Source organism: Homarus americanus, unplaced genomic scaffold (assembly GCF_018991925.1).
Source record: "Homarus americanus isolate GMGI-L3 unplaced genomic scaffold, GMGI_Hamer_2.0 scaffold59849, whole genome shotgun sequence".
NCBI lineage: Eukaryota > Metazoa > Arthropoda > Malacostraca > Decapoda > Nephropidae > Homarus > Homarus americanus.
The window spans coordinates 10,627-32,150 of record NW_024743129.1 but is presented as its reverse complement, the minus strand read 5'-3'; the positions used below and the strand labels follow the sequence as shown (position 1 = coordinate 32,150).

Genomic DNA, 21,524 nt, shown 5'->3' with positions numbered 1-21,524 from the left:
CATTTATCAGGATTTTGAAATGTGAAAGTTGTCTTCTTGGTTTAGTTTCATGTTTTTTTTTATATATTCCTACAAGTTTACGGGTTATATACGGAATCTTAGTACTGTTGTAGTGTCCGTGACTTATCTTCTATGCGTAGGACGGAGTTCCCTGAAGCTCGAATGAATTTGGCAATACAGTACATTAGCCTTGATATGATTACACCAGGGGAGAGAGATAGGGAATTGTTCGGGGATAATACGTGTGTTCGATATAAGGTTTCATCGTACACTCGGTGGCTAAGTAATATGTGGCTAAATAATATGATTATCTTTTTTTTACGGTATTGTAAGATGTAGGAGCCAGTGTTGGTGAGGGGGGAAGTGACTGTTGGTAGACGTTGTTGTGTCATAAGAAATACAAGCGAGGCCATTATGTTTCTTCCCAGACTCGACCACTAAATTACTTTGGGAACACCACCTTACCACTTATAACCCATAACTAGTTCCTCTATTGTGTCAAAAGTTTTCCCCAATCCAATTACAGTATATCGGTCCGTACGTAACACACACACACAGATCAAGTGGGCCCCTGTGCGTATGATATTGACCAGTCACTACTCTAAAAAGATTTAAGTCACGTTTTGAGTGGTAGTGTATGTCGGGTGGGTGGCACGAGGACCCCCTTAACTCCAGGCCAGCGCAGAACACGGGAGCGGAGTCATGTAAACACCTCATGGACTGCTGGTTTAGTTGTGTTTTTTCCCTCTTAATCCTACTGCTACTACTACTACTGCCTCACGCACATCTCACTAACTCCGGGTTAACCATATACTTGTTTACTCTTAGGAAGGATTGTTGAAACCATTACGCGGTGTTAATTGTCCTTGCGTTTGTAGATAATTATAGTAGAGGGTGGTGGTATCTGTGTTCGTGTGACGATATCTTGACATTTTATGAGAGGGGGGGGGGAGTTGTGTGTACAGTGTAGTTGAAAAGGTTAGTTTACTTATATCAACCCCGTTTGGAATGTGTGTGTGTGGGCGGTGTTACAGTCAGGTGCACATGGTACCAGTGTGAACTGTACCTTACACCCATCCACGCGTGTATTCCCCCCTCCCCCCCCCATACACACCCGTAATATATTTGTATAATCATTACTTGTGAATTTTGTTGTTGTCAGTGTTGAAGTTATTTAAGGAGGGAAGAGAAATGCAGGAGAGAGTTATGGGAGTGGCAACCTTGTGTCGGGTAGGGAGGGGGTGGTTGTGTGTCGACCCTGCCCGCGAGGCCTTCCCATGGTTACCTCAGGTTCCCTTCCTACTACTACTACCTCTTATTCCCGTTTTTCGTTTCCTTTTCCTCTTTTTCTTGATCTATATTGTGGGTTTCCGTTCAACGTCAGTTTGCCTCACTGTTGGTGCTGGTGGGGCGTGTTGCATGGTAGGAGGAGGGTTACGGCCGTCACCACATGCACCACCACTGTCTCCCCCCCCCCCCTCACCACACACGGAGGAGGGTGGTGTGGAAAGGATGGCCTTCACCACACGCACTACTCTCCCTCACTACTCAGAATGTACTGTTGCCTTGCCCTCTACTGCTGGTCAATTTTCCCTATCCAAGATTGAAGAACTTAGACCCAACATAAATTATTATTGTTTGTCTACAGTATTTATAATGTTTACTACTTAGTGGAAATGAAACAGTGACTTGTTTTGATCTTCAAGAAAAGTGTGGCAATCGTCAGCGAGGCGAACTGGTGGTGAGGATAGTTACAGCGGGTGAAATAGGTACCAGACCAGAGGTATTAGGCACCAATTTATTGTAACTTATCAGAGCTAGAGTTGGGGCCCACTAGGACTGACTGTGTGACCTATTTCTCGAGTGAATGCGAGGTCAGTTGAGGTGAGGTGGTCCCATAGTGTAGTGCTCCACGGTACACACCAGCCTGAGTGAGTGAACCAGCGCTGCCCCTCGCCTTCCTGGGAGAGGAGAGGACTGATAAGGCAGGGGGCAGTTGTGGCAGTGATAACCTTATGCAGAAGGAAAACCCATCCATTAGTAACCAATAATGCCCAGATAGAATACAAAAGCAGAGGCACCCTCCTGGGCCTGCATATATCCACGACAGGTTACTCCCATCATGTCTACACCAGGAAGGAAAAGGCAAGGAGAGCTGAGAAAACTATACCGCTTTAAAGCGCTTCCTGAGAAAATAAAACTCCGCCTGGTGACATCATTTATCACACCGATATTAACTTACCCAGCAGTACCTCTTCATACTATGAGCACCACTCAAATATTAAAATTACAGGTGGTCCAAAATGAAGCCCTGAGGTTCGTCACAGGTGAAAGATACCCCTTCACCAGAACCACAGCCGAGATACATAGAGACCTGAGAATAAAACCCATCAACCAGCAGCTGCACACCCTGGCCAGCAGTCTGGCAAAAGATAGAACGATCAGAGCAAGAACTTCAAAGACTCCCACCAGTTAACGACAACAACCATACATGGTTCCCAAAAAGTTACCAAATCTCAAAAGGTCCATTACCACCCCCGATCTATACGGCCAGGCAATAGACAACCTCCCTAGACCAGCATCCGCCAGTAGGGTCGGCGGAATATAAAATAAGGCCCTCAAAACACCCATATATGGGATAGGGTAGGCTGTCTAGTGCCTGTACCGACGGACAATAACTAACCAATGACAACCCTAACCCATTCCCCAAATATGTAACTGTATATTTTCAGCCTTCAGGCTGCCAAGCTCTTTCAATACACCGTTAATTATTATTATTATTATTATTACACTATTAGCTTAGTCAACCCACAGCAAGGCTGTCAGCTCGCCTTCTCATAAATTGCTTCAATTTTCAAACTATAACTTCCTTCCTCCACCTCTAATTTTCACCCTCTTTTTCTCTACAAAATAAAGTGGTGGTGGAAGAGGGAGGTGGGGTCACTCAGGCAGTCCACCCGTCTACGACACACTGACCCCACCAGATGACGCTTACCAGTACGGCTCCCTCCACCACACCCACACCACCCTCACACACTACACCCTCACCGCTACCCTTCACACTCCGTCGTCATTACGACCATCACACCTGACCTCCGTGCTTGGTGTGTCGGGGCCCCTGGTGGGAAACGCGTGAGGGAGGAGTGTGGGAGGGCTGGATCACTCATAACACCTGTATTTACTGAACTGTACTGAACACAGGTATGAACGAAGATTGTGTAGGGGCGAAGTAGGGGAGGGTAGTGAAGATGTAAGGGGTGGGGACAACCTCACATAGTTTGGCAAGCGAGAGTTCGTCAAGGCATCCCCAGAGGCACTGTGGGTTATATTTGGTCGACTAACATTGAAATCTCCTTCGTGTTTTTATGATGGGCGCTGCGACTGTCTGGTGGCTCCACCCTGTGTCTGGTAGGTGGGTGGCTCCACCCTGTGTCTGGTAGGTGGGTGGCTCCACCCTGTGTCTGGTAGGTGGGTGGCTCCACCCTGTGTCTGGTAGGTGGGTGGCTCCACCCTGTGTCTGGTAGGTGGGTGGCTCCACCCTGTGTCTGGTAGGTGGGTGGCTCCACCCTGTGTCTGGTAGGTGGGTGGCTCCACCCTGTGTCTGGTAGGTGGGTGGCTCCACCCTGTGTCTGGTAGGTGGGTGGCTCCACCCTGTCTGGTAGGTGGGTGGCTCCACCCTGTGTCTGGTAGGTGGGTGGCTCCACCCTGTGTCTGGTAGGTGGGTGGCTCCACCCTGTGTCTGGTAGGTGGGTGGCTCCACCCTGTGTCTGGTAGGTGGGTGGCTCCACCCTGTGTCTGGTAGGTGGGTGGCTCCACCCTGTGTCTGGTAGGTGGGTGGCTCCACCCTGTGTCTGGTAGGTGGGTGGCTCCACCCGGTGTCTGGTAGGTGGGTGGCTCCACCCTGTGTCTGGTAGGTGGGTGGCTCCACCCTGTGTCTGGTAGGTGGGTGGCTCCACCCTGTGTCTGGTAGGTGGGTGGCTCCACCCCCGTGTCTGGTAGTGGGTGGCTCCACCTGTGTCTGGTGGGTGGCTACACCTGACCTGAGAAACTATCTCCCGTGGGCCTAGGGCAGTACTCTCTACCTAGGGGTCGCTCTTACTACTGGCTTGAATGGTGGTGGTGATGTGGTATCAAGAGTAGTACTGTTGGTGTAGCTGTCACTGACCAGGAGTACTGCTGGTGTAGCTAATCACTGACCAGGAAGTACTGTTGGTGTAGCTGTCATGACCAGGAGTACTGTTGGTGTAGCTGTCATGACCAGGAGTACTGTTGGTGTAGCTGTCACTGAGCCAGGAGTACTGTTGGTGTAACTGTCACTGACCAGAATTACTGTTGGTGTAGCTGTGCTGACCAGAATTACTGTTGGTGTAGCTGTCTGACCAGGAATACTGTTGGTGTGGCTATGTAGGAGTACTGTTGGTGTAGCTGTCACTGACCAGGAGTACTGTTGGTGTAGCTATCATGACCAGAATACTGTTGAGGTGTAGCTGTCACTGACCAGAGTACTGTTGGTGTAGCTGTCACTGACCAGGAGTACTGTTGGTGTAGCTGTCACTGACCAGTCACTGACCAGAATACTGTTGGTGTAGCTGTCACTGACCAGTAGTACTGTTGGTGTAGCCTTCCTCTGACGAGTAGTACTGTTGGTGTAGCTGTCACTGACCAGTAGTACTGTTGGTGTAGCTGTCACTGACCAGGAGTACTGTTGGTGTAGCTGTCATGACCAGGTACTGTTGATTAGCTGTCACTGACCAGGAGTACTGTTGTTGGTGGCTGTCACTGACCAGGAATACTGTTGGTGTAGCTGTCGCGACCAGGGTACTGTTGGTGTATGTGACCAGGTACTGTTGGTGTAGCTGTCATGACCAGTAGTACTGTTGTAGCTGCACTGACCAGTAATTGTTGGTGTAGCTACCACTGACCAGTAATGCTGTTGAATGTATGCCGCAGCCAGGAATTGCTGTTGAATTAATAGCTGCCTCCTGACCCAGTAGTACTGTTGGTGTAGCTGCCTCCTGACCAGTAGTACTGTTGGTGTAGCTGCCTCTGATGATGACCACTGTTGGTGCTTAGCTGCACTGACCAGGAGTACTGTTGGTGTAGCTGCCTCCTGACCCGTAGTACTGTTTGGTGTAGCTGCCACTGACCAGTAGTACTGTTGGTGGCAGCTGCCACTGACCAGGAGTACTGTTGGTGTAACTGCCTCTGACCAGTAGTACTGTTGGTGTAGCTGCCTCTGACCAGTAGTACTGTTGAATTATGGCTGCCTCCTGACCAGTAGTACTGTTGGTGTAGCTGCCACTGAGCCAGAATTACTGTTGAGGTGTAGCTGCCTCTGACCCGTAGTACTGTTGGTGTAGCTGCCACTGACCAATGTACTGTTGGTGTAACTGCCTCTGACGAAGTAGTACTGTTGTTGGTGCTAGCTGCCACTGATGACCAATATTAGTGTTGGTGCTGCCTCTGACCAGTAGTAGTGTTGGTGTAGCTGCCTCTGACCAATAGTACTGTTGGTGTAACTGCCTCTGACCAGTAGTACTGTTGGTGTAGCTGCCTCTGACCAGTAGTACTGTTGGTGTAGCTGCCTCTGACCAGTAGTACTGTTGGTGTAGCTGCCTCTGACCAGTAGTACTGTTGGTGTAGCTGCCTCGATAAAATGTGCACTGTTGGTGTGTGCCTCCCCACCTGACCAGTAAAGCCTTGTTGGTGTAGCTGCCTCCTGACCAGTAGTACTGTTGGTGTGCTGCCTCTGACCAGTAGTACTGTTGATTGTAGCTGCCTCTGACCAGGAGTACTGTCGGTGTAGCTGCCACTGACCAGGAATACTGTTGGTGTAGCTGCCTCGGCCAGTAGTACTGTTGATTGTAGCTGCCTCCTGACCAGTAGTACTGTTGGTGTAGCTGCCTCTGACCAGTAGTACTGTTGGTGTAGCTGCCACTGACTGATAGTACTGTTGGTGTAACTGCCTCTGACCAGTAGTACTGTTGGTGTAGCTGCCTCTGACCAGGGGTACTGTCGGTGTAGCTACCCATGACTGATAGTACTGTCGATTAGCATGCCTCTGACCAGTAGTACTGTCGGTGTAGCTGCCTCTGACCAGGAGTACTGTCGGTGGCTGCCACTGACCAGTGTCACTGTTGGTGTAGCTGCCTCTGACCAGTAGTACTGTTGGTGTATGCCTCTGACCAGTAGTACTGTTGGTGTAGCTGCCACTGACCAGTAGTACTGTCGGTGTAGCTGCCTCTGACTAGTAGTACTGTTGGTGTAGCTGCCTCTGACCAGTAGTACTGTTGGTGCTGTCACTGACCAGTAGTGCACTGTCAGTGTAACTACCTCTGACCAGTGTACTGTCGGTGTAGCTGTCTGACCAGTAGTGCTGTCGGTGTAACTGCCACTGACCAGTAATGTATTGTCGGTGTAGCTGCCACTGACCAGGAACTGTACTGTTGGTGTAGCAGCTGCCACTGACCAGGGTACTGTTGGTGTAGCAGCTGCCACTGACCAGGAGTACTGTTGGTGTAGCTGCCTCCTGACCAGTAGTACTTGCTGTTGAGGTGTAGCTGCCACTGACCAGGAGTACTGTCGGTGTAGCTGCCTCTGACCAGTAGTACTGTTGGTGTAGCAACTGCCACTGACCAGTAAGGTACTGTCGGTGTAGCTGCCACTGACCAGTAGTACTGTCGGTGTAGCTGCCACTGACCAATGGTACTGTTGGTGTAGCTGTCACTGACCAGTAGTATGTTGGTGCCAGCTGCCACTGACCAATGGCTGCTGTTGGTGTAGCTGTCACTGACCCAGCACTGTCGGTGTAGCTGCCTCTGACCAGGAGTACTGTTGGTGTAGCTGCCACTGACCAGTATTAGTACCCCAGGTGTAACTACTTTGAGCCAATAGTACTGTTGGTGTAACTACTTACTCTGACCAGTAGTACTGTTGGTGTAGCTGCCTCTGACTAGTAGTACTGTCGGTGTAGCTGCCTCTGACCAGGAGTACTGTTGGTGTTAGCTGCACTGACCAGTAATTACTGTTGGTGTAGCTGCCGCGATGACCAGTACTGTTGGTGTAGCTGTCACTGACCAGTAGTACTGTCGGTGTTGCTGCCTCTGACCAGTAGTACTGTTGGTGTAACTGTCACTGACCAGTAGTACTGTCGGTGTAGCTGCCACTGACCAGTAGTACTGTTGGTGTAACTGCCTCTGACCAGTAGTACTGTCGATTATGTAGCTGCCACTGACCAGAGATTGCTGTTGGTGTAGCTGCCACTGACCAGGGTACTGTCGGTGTAGCTGCCACTGACCAGCGTAGTACTGTCGGTGGCGAAAACTGCCGCGACCAGTAGTACTGTCGGTGTAACATCACTGACCAGTAGTACTGTCGGTGTAGCTGCCTCTGACCAGCGATAGTACTGTCGGTGCTGGCTGCCACTGACCAGCAGTACTGTCGGTGTAGCTGTCACTGACCAGTGGTACTGTCGATTGTGGCTGCCACTGACCAATGGTACTGTCGATTAGCTGGCTGCACTGACCAGTAGTACTGTCGGGGTGTAGCTGCCTCCTGACCAATGAGCCTGTTGGTGTAGCTGTCACTGACCAGTAGTGCTGTCGGTGTAACACCACTATTCCAGTAGTATATTTAGTGTATGTCACTGACCAGTAGTGCTGTCGGTGTAGCTGCCTCTGACCAGTAGTACTGTTGGTGTAGCTGCCACTGACCAGTAGTGCTGTCGGTGTGCTGCCCACTGACCAGTAGTACTGTCGGTGTAGCTGCCACTGACCAATGGTACTGTCGGTGTGGCTGTCACTGACCAGTGGTACTGTCGGTGTGGCACTCTGACCAGTAGTACTGTCGGTGTAGCTGCCACTGACCAGCAGTACTGTCTGGTGTAGCTATGCTGACCAGTAGTACTGTCGGTGTAGCTGCCCGCGACCAGTAGTACTAATCGGTGTAAGCTGCCTCCTGACCAGTAGTACTGTTGGTGTAGCTGTCACTGACCAGTAGTGCTGTCGGTGTAACACCTGACCAGTAGTACTGTTGGTGTAGCTGTCACTGTGTGGTGCTGTCGGTGTAGCTACTCTGACCAGTAGTACTGTTGGTGTAGCTGTCACTGACCAGTAGTGCTGTCGTGTAGCTGCCACTGACCAATGTAGTACTGTTGGTGTAACTGTCACTGACCAGTAGTGCTGTCGGTGTAGCTGCCACTGACCAGGAGTACTGTTGGTGTGTGTCACTGACCAGTAGTACTGTCGGTGTAGCTGCCACTGACCAGGAGTACTGTCGGTGTAACACTTACACTGACCAGGGTACTGTTGGTGTAGCTGCCACTGACCAGGAGTGCTGTCGGTGCTGCACTGACCAGGGAATTGCTGTCGGTGTGGCTGCCTCCTGACCAGGAGTGCTGTTGGTGTAGCTGCCACTGACCAGTAGTACTGTCGAGGTGTAGCTGCCTCTGACCAGGAGTACTGTCGGTGTAGCTGCCACTGACCAGTAGTGCTGTTGGTGTAGCTGTCACTGACCAGTAGTACTGTTGGTGTAACTGCCTCTGACCAGGGTACTGTTGGTGTAGCTGCCACTGACCAGTAGTACTGTCAGTGTAACTGCAGCCAGGAGTACTGTCGGTGTAGCTGCCACTGACCAGTAGTGCTGGGCGGTGCCAACTGCCATGACCAGTAGTGCTGTTGGTGTAGCTGCCATGACCCAGTAGTACTGTTGGTGTAACTGCCACTGACCAGTAGTACTGTTGTCGGTGTAGCTGCCTGACCAGTAGTACTGTCGGTGTAGCTGTCACTGACCAGTACTGTTGGTGTAGCTGCCTCTGACCAGTAGTACTGTTAAAATTCTTAGCTGCCTCTGACCAGTAGTACTGTTGGTGTAGCTGCCTCGGCCAAGTAGTACTGTTGGTGTAGCTGCCTCTGACCAGTAGTACTGTTGGGGTGTAGCTGCCTCTGACCAGTAATTGCTGTTGGTGTAGCTGTCACTGACCAGTAATGCTGTTGGTGTAACTGCCTCTGACCAGTAATGCTGTTGGTGTAGCTGTCACTGACCAGTAGTACTGTTGGTGTAGCTGCCTCTGACGAGTAGTACTGTTGGTGTAGCTGCCACTGACCAGTAGTACTGTTGGTGTAGCTGCTGCACCTGACCAGCGGTAGTACTGTTGGTGTGGCACTTACTCTGACCAGTAGTACTGTTGGGTGTACCTGCCTCCTGACCAGTAGTACTGTTAGTGTAGCTGCCACTGACCAGTGGTACTGTTGGTGTAACTGCCACTGACCAGTAATTACTGTTGGTGTAGCTGCCACTGACCAGTATTACTGTTGGTGTAGCTGTCACTGACCAGTAGTACTGTTGGTGTAACTGTCACTGACCAGTAATTGCTGTTGAATGTGGCTGCCACTGACCAGGAGTACTGTTGGTGTAGCTGCCACTGACCAGTAGTACTGTTGGTGTAGCTGCCACTGAACAGTAGTACTGTTGGTGTAGCTGCCTCTGACCAGTAGTACTGTTGGTGTAGCTGCCACTGACCAGTAGTACTGTTGGTGTAGCTGCCACTGACCAGTAGTACTGTTGGTGTAGCTGCCACTGACCAGTAGTACTGTTGGTGTAGCTGCCACTGAACAGTCATGCAGTATATTGGTGATGTCGTGAGCCTCATGGTACTGGGCTGCTCCCTCTGTCTTCCACTTTGTTTATGTCGACACAACTCTGTACTGATGGTGTCGTCATTTCCAGGCGCGGTAGAGACTCACAGTGAGTCTTAGATTTTTGTAGCTATGTGGTTTCACAGGCCACATGGTCAGTGGGTGAAGGTCACTTACGGCATAGTTAAACCCCTTGTGTGATTGCGTCTACCTGCAATCACCACCACACCGGCAACACCGTAGGTAAGTCAGCTAGGAATGTAGTACTGTAGGTGGTGTTGACTTAGTGCGGGTGTTTGTTGCTTCGGTCAGAGATGGTGAGTGGGGCCACCCTCAGACGCCGACACTCTTGCCTCTCCTCCACAAAAAGTTTATCCATAGAGTTGACGCCCCACAACCCTACACACACACACACTCTCTTGACTGTTCAGGTAGAGCATTATATGACGTGGCTGGTCTGCGGCATATACGTATATTAAACACTGAACCTTTAACAATGATTATGAGTAATGGAATTTATACAAGTGATTTGGAAGTTAGGTTAGGTTAGTTTTTTTTTTTGTGTTGTCGGATAAATTAAGATTGTTTTTAGGTGGAGAGGTACTGGATGTATTAACTGTTTGACCTTAGTTAAAATATAAAAATAACACTGGTCACTGTATCCCGTAAAACATCTTACACACACACACACACACGGCAAGGATTAGTTGTGAAAATTTCCAAACATGTGGATACGTTACTAATGATAAATCACTCACTTGAGGACCGTGTAAGTCTGGTGTTGTTTTCTATGAGAATTAGTGCATGTCTCCCCCCCCCCCTCCCCTTCCTCATTCAGCTCTAAACAGATTGAGGTTGACGGAGAGACTGAATTAAGTGACATGAATTCGTTAAAAGCGTTGGAGGAAATGATCTGGTTTCACTTAACGTTGACTGACGATAGCCAAGTGAGACGTGGTGTTATAGGTTTAAGTGAAGCGTGGTGTTATAGGTTTAAGTGAAGCGTGGTGTTATAGGTTTAAGTGAAGCGTGGTGTTATAGGTTTAAGTGAAGCGTGGTGTTATAGGTTTAAGTGAAGCGTGGTGTTATAGGTTTAAGTGAAGCGTGGTGTTATAGGTTTAAGTGAAGCGTTATAGGTTTAAGTGGAAGCGTGGTGTTATAGGTTTAAGTGAAGCGTGGTGTTATAGGTTAAGTGAAGCGTGGTGTTATAGGTTTAAAGCGTGGTGTTATAGGTTTAAGTGAAGCGTGGTGTTATAGGTTTAAGTGAAGTTGTAGGTTTAAGTATAGGTTTAAGTGAAGCGTGGTGTTGTAGGTTTAAGTGAAGCGTGGTGTTTGTAGGTTTAAGTGAAGCGTGGTGTTGTAGGTTTAAGTGAAGCGTGGTGTTGTAGGTTTAAGTGAGCGTGGTGTTATAGGTTTAAGTGAAGCGTGGTGTTATAGGTTTAAGTGAAGCGTGGTGGTATAGGTTTAAGTGAAGCGTGGTGGTATAGGTTTAAGTGAAGCGTGGTGTTATAGGTTTAAGTGAAGCGTGGTGTTCTAGGTTTAAGTGAAGCGTGGTGTTATAGGTTTAAATTAGACGTTTCTCTTTGATATTAATTGGACAGGAAGTGTATAAACTGTGTGCTCCTCCTCCCTGGTGACATTCTGAAGACTTGCCTTTCCCCCTCCTTACAACCACCCAGCTCGCCCGCACCTCGCCACGCTCGCCCGCTCCTCGTTCGCCTGGGAAGTTGTAAACACTATTGGACAACTACTGACAACTACCATTAGATTTTATAACGAATTTATCTGGGTTTATAACAAGATGTCAAATATACGGTTGAGCGGCGTTACTGTAGCATGTGACTGATTTTAAAAGACGGGATTGATACTGTTAATGTATTCCTTGATATATCTCCTATTTATACATACACATACTTTTGAATTTGGGTTTTCATTTGAGAATACATAGTTATCTGAATGAATTGATAACTGAATAAGAAAATGGGAATGAATTGGATAGTTACGTACCATAGGAATATTTGAATTGATTATAAATTTAATATTGTGTTGTGTTTGGATCCGTAGTGATATGCCTAGTGTCTGGAATTCAAATAGATTCTTTCAGCTCTCATCAGATTTCCTTGCTTTTTTTTCTTATTTAATATTTTGTTAGAGATTACAGTAAACATCTTAGTTACAATAAGTTCATGGTTCACCGTCGTTAGAATTCCATGTCGCCATTCATAATATATTTTGTGACGCCATTAAAGTGTTCCAGCGCCATTAGTAATACACATCCACACTCTTAATATTTCCAGGTCCTCTTTCACGATACACCTGTTATTGGTAGTGTGTCCTGATGTATAGTAAGTATTTCTTTACAGTGTACCTTCCTGGATCATAATCTAGTTCGTTCGTATGTGTCTGAACGGCGTCAAATCTCACATGAATCGATTTCTTCATTCTTAAATATTGTGGTGATCACTGGGTAAAGATTTCTAACCCCGACCTGTAACCTGGTGTCACTCCAACCAAAACCTACCTGACCTGCATTTGGCCCCTCCATTGAAGTTTTTAGTGGCTAGGTACCGTGATCGACCCAGGATTGCCTTAGTATTCCCTGTTCCTTCTTTTGGTTAGGTTACTGCCGCTGGGTTCTCTCTGCTGAGGTTTTACCAGTATTCGACCACTCATTGGCGAGGTATTTTGTTCCCACCACAGACACCCAACCAGACAAAGCGATAAAAGTACCCCGTCTTACCCTCTCCTCTCGCGCCCTGTGAGCTGGGGGGCTTGTAAATTTAGTTAGGTGTTTTTATGTGAGGAAGGCGGGGTGGGCGGGTACACGGCAGGAGAGGAGACACGCCCACATCACCCCTTACCTCATCACGCTCTACAAACTTGTCTCAACCGAGTGAACGTAAGACACAGTGTGGATAGAAGATTGACGACAGGCAAATAAACTCGCTGGAGAGATCTACTGTAGAAGAACATGAAGAACACCACATTTATGGCCTCCGAACAAACGCTGTTGTCAGAAGAATTGTTGGTTGTTTTACCGGGAATGTTGGTTGTTTTACCGGGAATGTTGGTTGTTTTACCGGGATTGTTTCTTGTTTTACCGGGATTATTTCTTGTTTTACCGGGATTGTTTCTTGTTTTACCGGGAATGTTGGTTGTTTTACCGGGATTGTTTCTTGTTTTACCGGGATTGTTTCTTGTTTTACCGGGATTGTTGGTTGTTTTACCGGGATTATTTCTTGTTTTACCGGGATTGTTTCTTGTTTTACCGGGATTTTCTTGTTTTACCGGGATTGTTTCTTGTTTTACCGGGATTGTTTCTTGTTTTCAGGGGAATTTGTTGTATTTAGAAGAATGTGTTTGTTGTTTTCCAAAAGACTCTCTGAACAGATTGCTCACATTTATCATAGACTATGGGAGGTATTTTGTCACGCTAAACTACCCAAGACGCGGTTCACACAATCACTCCTCAGCCACGTTAATTAAGTGACAATAAAGTAGAGAATATTATTGGGTGCGGAAAAAAAACACTTTCTAACCGGATGTATGACTTGAAAATTTTGGCCTTTCCAATCCCGGTCAAATGCGTGTCGTTAAGCTCAAATAGTTAAGAATAGATGGTCTTTATTGTCCAGTTTATGCACGTAAGATCTTCACTTGTTCGTAATTAATAAATCATTAATGAAAACTTTTTGCTTTGAGATATTTTGTTGTACTTCATTATCCTCCAGTAGCCTCGTGACGCCGTTTGCTTCTGATAGCGTACAGTCACCCTGCACTAGTGCGTTTACAGGGGCTCGTCATATAGCTATATGACTAGCCCCTGTAAACGCACTAGGGAAGGGGACTGTACCTAGGCTATATGACGAGCCCCTGTAAACGCACTAGTGAAGGGGACTGCACCTAGGCTATATGACGAGCCCCTGTAAACACACTAGTGAAGGGGACTGTACCTAGGCTATATGACGAGCCCCTGTAAACGCACTAGTGAAGGAGACTGTACCTAGGCTATATGACGAGCCCCTGTAAACGCACTAGTGAAGGAGACTGTACCTAGGCTATATGACGAGCCCCTGTAAACGCACTAGTGAAGGGGACTGTGCCTAGTTCTTTCATATTTTGGAGCCATGTCCGCCAAAACACCACAGACGGAAAATTAGACCGCGAACCTAATGGTAAAGTACAAAAAATAGCAGGAAACGTGAAGATAAAAATAGCAGGAAACGTGAAGATAAAAAATAGCAAAAAACGTGAAGATAAAAAATAGCGATTTTTTTTTTAATATTGCTTTAAGAAACTAGTCATCGTCAGTCTTTTAAACTTTTATTTGAATTCGGCGGCATATGACCTAAGCTGTTGCGTCGCCAGGGATGTAATTACCACAACCAATCAATCAACCAACCAACCAACCACTCAACCAACCAACCAATCAATCAACGACTCAATCAACCAACCAACGACTCAATCAACCAACCAACCAACGACAACCAACCAGCCAACCAACGACTCGACATAAGAACATAACATAAGCATCGGAGGAACGCAGTGGCCTATTGGCTCCATACTGGCAGTCCTGTTTACACCCAACCCCTATTGCTCATAAGTGAGCATCCAACCTATGCTTGAAGCAATTCAGCGTATTTCCGAGCAATGATGATATTTGGTAACTTGTTCCATCTTATCCACCATTTGCTTCCAAAACCAGTACACTATTTCAATGCCTAAATCTAAAATTCTGTTCAATTTGAAAACCACAGGCTACGAGTTCGCCTTGCTGACAATCGAGTACCTTGTGTTCTTTGTTTAGCCCTGTCTTCCACTTATACACCCTACTAGTCGCGCCCCTTCTACGTCTCGAGGAGTGCAAATTGCTTTTAACCTGTCTCTATACTCAAGGTTCCTACCAACCAACCAGCGACTCAACCAACCAGCCACTCAACCAACCACTCAATCAACCAACCAACCAACCAACCAATCAATCAATCGAATAACCAATTAATCAACCAATCAATCAACCACTCGAGTAATTAATCAATCGTCCCCCTTTACTACACTGGTGAAATAGTGTTTTGCCCTAAAGACATTGAGTGATGGAAGAAACGTTTAGGTTATTGGAGCTAATATATAACTACACTATGGTTAAATAATTAGTTTATGATTAATTAATTAGTTTGTCCTCTATTATATCCCCGGGAATTTTTTTTAAGATTGTAAATTAATTAGTTTTTTTTTTCAATTAACCCAGTCCAACTTAACTTAACCTAGTCCAACCCTATCCTAATCTGAACTTTCCTAACTTAATCCTATCCTAACCCTTCTTAACCTAACCCTTCCTATCCTAACCCTTCCTATCCTAACCCTTCCTATCCTAACCCTTCCTATCCTAACCCTTCCTAACCTAGCCTCGATCCTCCTTAAGCGAGTTTGATCTGCCATCCACAACATACATCACTCGCAGCCGTTTCCCTCTTCAGTATATGCTATGTTTGCGGTATGTATCAGAGGAGAGGGATGGGTGGTCCAGGGTGCAGTGTCAAATGCCAAGGTAGGCCGGGCTGGCTGGAGGGCGGGCAGGAGGAGGAGGGAGGGGAAGGTAAGGTAAGGTGGAGCACGGGAGAAAGTTGGTGGGAGCCGCCACGGGCCAACACGCCGCCACCTCCTCCTCCTCCTCCCGGGTCGCTTGTTGTTCATTATCATTCTAACTTTATTTAGGTTATCCACACAGTCCTCACACCCTGGGAGGTATAAGTTAGTACCCGAGTGTAGAAGTTTTGTTCCTGGTGGTCGGGGGTGGGGGTAGTGGTGGGGGCATTATAACAGTGTCGGGGTCATAGTTGTTAAGGGTGTGTGGTGGTGATGGGTACAGGTGACGCAACAAGGTTTTGAGTGATGTATGTGTGGTGGTGGTGGTGTGGACGCTCTAACACCAGGTAACACAACTCCCCTCCCCCCGTACCCCAAGGACACCCCCTCCCTTCGCCCCCCCCCTCCCTTCCCTCCCCCTCTGTACCCCCTCTTCATGTGCATCCTTCCCACGGGTCCTTCCCAGTACCTCCCCTCCCCCCCACACACAGGTTGTCCCCCGTCTCTACATCGGCCCACGGTGACCAGAAACGCCGTAGATAGCGTCAATTACGATCGGGTGTGCGTAAAATGCGTCGTCGTCGTCCCGATCATTCCTCTCTAGCCATGTCCATTTATAGGAGACGCCAAATTTGGGTCGATTGTGTGAGCCTAATTTGGTTGTGGAGTGGTGGTCTCTCTCTCTCTCTCTCTCTCTCTCTCTCTCTCTCTCTCTCTCTCTCTCTCTCTCTCTCTCTCTCTCTCTCTCGTGTCATAATGTGAAACTCTTGTGGTGGTGGTGTGGCTAAAAGTGTTGTGGTGGATGTATGTTGTTTAGCTGGCGGTAATGGGGGAACTGTACCGCCTCTACCACACTGTCCTCCACCACAGCCCCCCTCCCCCCCTCCTCCTCCTCCACCACAGTAGCCTTCACCACAGTAGCCTCCGCAGCAGTTCCCAGAAAACCAAATTTATTCTTATCACTTGGACACTAGACAAAATGGTTCAATATTCACAGTTCAGTTTGTTCTATTCCCTCGTACTACTTTTATTTTTACAAACTTTCTACAAACTTTTTTTTTTGCGTTGTAAACTGTTCTTGAATCCATTGAAACAGTTCGCGGAAAATATAAAATAAACGTATACTATTTTTTTTCCGTCACGAATATAACACAATACCAAGCGTGTTTTATGGTATGTGGATTTTAATAACGTTAATGTGTGGTTTTTGTGTGTCTGTGATTGAGTTATCTTAGTTCATCAGTAGGTGGATCATGGATTAAACCAAACTAAACCTGACTCAACCAAACCTGACTCAACCCATTCTGAAACTGGGGGAAAAAAGTATTTAAACCTAGCCTGTACTGTATGTTAGGCTAACGTGTTGGCAGCAGCAGTGGCGGAGGGAATTGAGCACTCACACAGAGGTTGTCGCCCCCTACCCATCTCGGCTTAACTTGCGAAATGTGACCCTGTTTTGTTTTTAATGTTATAGTCTTACGTTCTAGAGGTGGTAGTTAAGATTGGGGGGGAGGTGGGGTTTGATTGGTCTAGATGGGGGGAGGAGGGGGAATAATTGACCTACAGGAGGGAGGAAGAGGCGCTAGTTATGATGCCACGTTTCATCCACAACCAGTGAGTGACAAAGTGTATCAGGGTGGGTAGTGGTGGTGGGCTAGTGGGTGGGTAGAGGTGGGTTTGAGAATAAAATGTTCATCATCACCCACCAGTTAGAGGATTAACTGGGTGAAAAAAATATATATTTGTCTGTCAGTCGGTGTTGAAACTTAAAAAAAAAAAGTAATTTATTGTATATTTTCTTGATTGATTTTTATTTGTGAGTCTTGAAGAATTGCTCATTATCCTTCCACTCGACTGTACTTAATTATCCCCCCTCCCCTCCTTTCCCTCCCCCCTCCTTCCCTCCTCCTTTCCCTCCCCTGGAAGATTGGAGAGGGAACAACACTGTTATTTGACGGGGTCTCTACATAGACTCCACTTAATAGTTAAAGCTTGAGCTAATATGATAACAGTTGATATGAGAGGGAGGTGGGGGGGGTGGGCAGTATTTACCATCTTCCATTAGGGGCCTTACTATTGTTGGTTGCCAGGGTGTACAGCTTATGAAAGAGGTGTGGTAAGTGAAAGGCCCCACCACAACGGCCTAATACCTGTGTATACCGAAGAGAAAACAACCCTCCCTCTCCCTGCCCTCCCTCCCCTGCCCTCCTGCTCCCTCCCTCCCCTCCTCTCCTGCCCCCTCCCTCCCCTGTTCTCCCTCCCCTGCCCCCCTCCCCTGCCCCCTCTGTTGATGATGCTACGTCACCATAATGGAAGCTTGTACACTGTTCAGTTTGCGTCATGTACGGTTTGTTATTGTTAAGGAACCAATACTGATATCCCGGACGATGACACCAGGTATGCCTCGTGAAGCCTTCCTGTACATGCTTACATAAATATATCCGTCATACATACATACATATATACATACATACATACATACAAACATACATATATATATCCGTCATACATACATACATACACTACACTACAGGGTGTCGCAAAACCATATACAGTATATATATATATTGCAGTGTGTGGGTGTGTAGCGCTGGGGAAATACTGTGGGACATTATTATTATTATATACTGTGCTCTCTGTCTGTCTGTGTCTCGGCCCTATACTGAGGTTGTTGAATAATTTGAGTAACACTTTAGGGGATTGAGATGTAATGAGAGAGAGAGAGAGACAGACAGACAGACAGACAGACAGACAGACAGAGAGAGAGAGAGTTATTTAGGTCGTGTGGTGGGTAATTGGGGTAATTTTTCCGTCTTTATCTTGAGTTATGACTTATTCCACATTCGTGTTTTGAATGTATATAATAGCGAGGCTCTGGCTAATGCTGTCTACTTTAATTAGATTTTGATTTTGAAATGAATGAACCAAACTTTGATGATAATGTAAACTAATTGACTGTTAGGAAAGACCACCACCCCCTTGTCTAGCTAGTGATATTGTTAAGGGAATTAGCGGTGGTAATGACAGTGATTTGAGAAGTTAACCTCAGCGGGGGAGCATTAGGCAAAAGGTTTGTGTTGATACAGGTAAGATGTTTCCAGGTGTATCAGTCAGTAATTGGCTCTTGTGTATACGTACCTGGAAGGTGAGTGTGGTTGGTGGTGATTGTGGGAGGACGGTGGTGGAGTGGTGGTGATTGTGGGAGGACGGTGGTGGAGTGGTGGTGATTGTGGGAGGACGGTGGTGGAGTGGTGGTGATTGTGGGAGGACGGTGGTGGAGTGGTGGTGATTGTGGGAGGACGGTGGTGGAGGGTGGGTGATTGTGGGAGGATGATGGTGGAGTGGGTGGTGGGATTGTGGAGGACGGTGGTGGTTGTGGGAGAGTGGTGGAGTGGAGGTGATTGTGGGAGGACGGTGGTGGAGTGGAGGTGATTGTGGGAGGACGGTGGTGGTGATGGTGGGAGGGTGGTGGTGGCGGGAGGAGGTGGGTGGTGGGTAGTGGTTGAGAGTTCTGTAAAGGATGTGTCCTTGTGGGTAATGTGCCGCCACCCACCCACCACGCCCACCCGCGCCCATTCTCAACCACACCCAACATTCTCCGTGGTGGGGGCGTACCAGAGGTCAAAGTCACACCCTTTCCACAACAGCATCATGACCCGAGCGAGGTCACATAATGTACCCTACCATCATGTACTTGTGTTAAGTATTTTTTTTTTCATTACCGTCCTGTCGAGTGTGTGGTGGTCAAGTGGATACAGTACTCTCGCCTCTTGTTCCAGGGAGTCGTTAGTTCGATCCCAGCTGTAAATGGGTACCTAAGATTGGACTATTTTTGTGGGTTTTTTTTGACCACCCTGTTACACACACACACACACACACACACACACACCAGAGGGGGGGGAGGAGGGAGAAGAGAGAGAATAAGAGGGAGGGAGAGGGCGTATTGTAGACACCTTGTAAACCTATCATACACTGTCTCGCTGCACGTAGATACACTAGTCATTGGCTGGGTGTAGCGAACTCTTACAACGGTGTGTGTGTGTGTGTGTGTGTTGCAGTTGCACCTGAGGAGACCTTGTGTTACCCACCCATCTCTTTCTCTGCACCCCACCCACGCCCACTGGTTCAATGGGCCCCTTCTAATAGGCCTCTGGTTCAATGGGCCCCTTCTAATAGGCCTCTGGTTCAATGGGCCCCTTCTGATAGGCCTCTGGTTCAATGGGCCCAGACTTCATATGCGTCAAATTGAAATTGTACTGTTCACCGTGCTTATAGGCCCCAGTTCTACTAGGCCTTACTACTATTGGACTCCACTGTTAATAACCCCCATTCCTAATAGGCCCTTAACCTAACCTAACCTAACCCCCATTCCTAATAGTCCCTTAACCTAATCTAATAACCTTACTAAGTCAAATTAGTGTAAACCAATGTAACTTAATGAAGCTTAATCTAGTTTCATCTAGTCTAATCTAATTAATCTAATCTTCCCCGTTTTAACCTAATTTATCGTAACTCAAACGTAACCAAATCTAATCTAGCTTAACCTAACCTAACCAGGGCCAGTTTGACCTGTGCTGTACCTTGACCTAACACGAGTATCAGCAGTGTGTTAGGTCAGTGTCGTGAGGGGAAGGAAACCAGACTCTGCTGTAGTGAGTGTGGTCCTGTTGTGTATAGGACTGGGGGGATCAGTGTCTTGGTTACGTCAGGTTAGATTAAGCCTTTATGGTCAACATGTACACCGAGGGGGTCATGGGTTGTTTGTGTGTAGGGGTGGACTACCAACACGGAGCTCACCTGTCAGCGGCAGTAGACCCACCAGGTGAGCTACGCCAGGACAGCTGGAGGGAGCCAGGTGTGGAGGCTGTGAGAGTATGGTGGTGGAGATAACCAGGTGAGGGGAGCCACGCCGTCTGGTTCTTGTGGGCCTCCTTCCTGCCTCTTGACCTACCACATCCGCCCAGGACACTCTCCCTCCTGCCCGGGGTGATAAGGTCCTAGGCGTAGTGGGTGGGGGCGAGGTGTGTTTACTGGCGGCGCGGCAGCAGAGGGCGTGTGAGTGTGACGTCAGCCAGGCACGAGCCAGGCACCCGCTATTTTGGAGCGGCGCCTCAGCCAGGCGGGGTTGCACAAGGCTGCTGCAAGTGCAGTGCCGCCAGCAGCAACAGCATCTGCCGCCTGCCGTAGGAGGACCACGCCCCGTCACCATCACTGGTGGCGCTCTCCCCCCACACCGTCCTCCTTGTAACTGAATTTTTGTTCTTCACAATTTTCAGGTTGTTGGCGACGATGCAGCGTGGACGGAGCCGAGGGCGAGAGACAAGGGCCACACCAGCAGCTGCACTCAACGTGTTGTGAGGGACCGTGCAGGAGTCAATACCCGGCGGGGGAGCAGCAGCAGGAGGAGACGTGTAGGTGGCGGGGTCCCGGGCCCAGGTGGCGGCGGCGGGGCAGGTGCCAGAGTGGGCAGTGTGAGCACTGTAAGAATATGGACAGTGGGGGCAGTGCGGGCCTGCCACCCGCCCCCGCCACCCACCACTTGTGCTGTCCGCCGCCCACGCCACCCTCCAGCACCAGTAGTGCGCCCACACCCTCTCCCAAGTGGAGGACTGGCACGCCCTCACACCCCTCCATACTCACCATACTCCTCCTCCTAGTCGTCACTTTAGCCAGGTTTACAGGTCAGTAATGTGAACCACCCAACTAGTGTGAGTGTATTGTGTGTTTCATAGTTATCCATATAAATGATTGAGTGGGTGAGTACACAACGCGGGTCCGTTCATCTTACTCCCCGCCCCGCCAGGTGAGTGATGCTACAGGTGACAATGATTAAGGCAGTGCCCCCCGCCCGCCGTGAAAGGGAGTTTGAAGATGTCGTCTATGATCCACCTCTTAAGGGAGAACATGATACCTCCCTCGGTGGGTTAAGTCTCCTCCATCTTGAAGGGAGACTAATAGACCAACCTAATTTATCAGTTTGATGTTTATTGAACGTTCTGAGAGAGGGGGAGGAAGGGAAGCAAAGAGAGACAATGCTCTCTCTCTCTCTCTCTCTCTCTCTCTCTCTCGTGCGGAAGTGTGTAGCGGAGGTGGGAGGGTGTGAGCCGTCCCCATTATAATGTCACACTAGGGCGTTACTCACCTGGCTTTTCCTGGTCAGGTAGTCCCCAAACTAACCTAACCCAACCCAACCAGACCAGAGCCTAACCTAACCTAACCAGACCAGAGCCTAACCTAACCTAACCTAACCAGACCAGAGGCTACCCTAACCTAACCCAACCAGACCAGAGCCTAACCTAACCCAAC

At 48.3% G+C, this 21,524-nt stretch overlaps 1 protein-coding gene across 1 annotated transcript in view; it reads left to right on the top strand.

The window, feature by feature from the left end:
* LOC121877114 overlaps window positions 1–20,907 on the top strand; it is a 34,019-nt gene extending 13,112 nt beyond the window's left edge. The window contains exon 2 of the mRNA XM_042382742.1: window positions 20,495–20,907. Within this exon, the coding sequence (XP_042238676.1) occupies window positions 20,495–20,907 (413 nt within the window). The remainder of the gene's footprint in view (window positions 1–20,494) is intronic.
* Window positions 20,908–21,524: the final 617 nt, after the last annotated feature.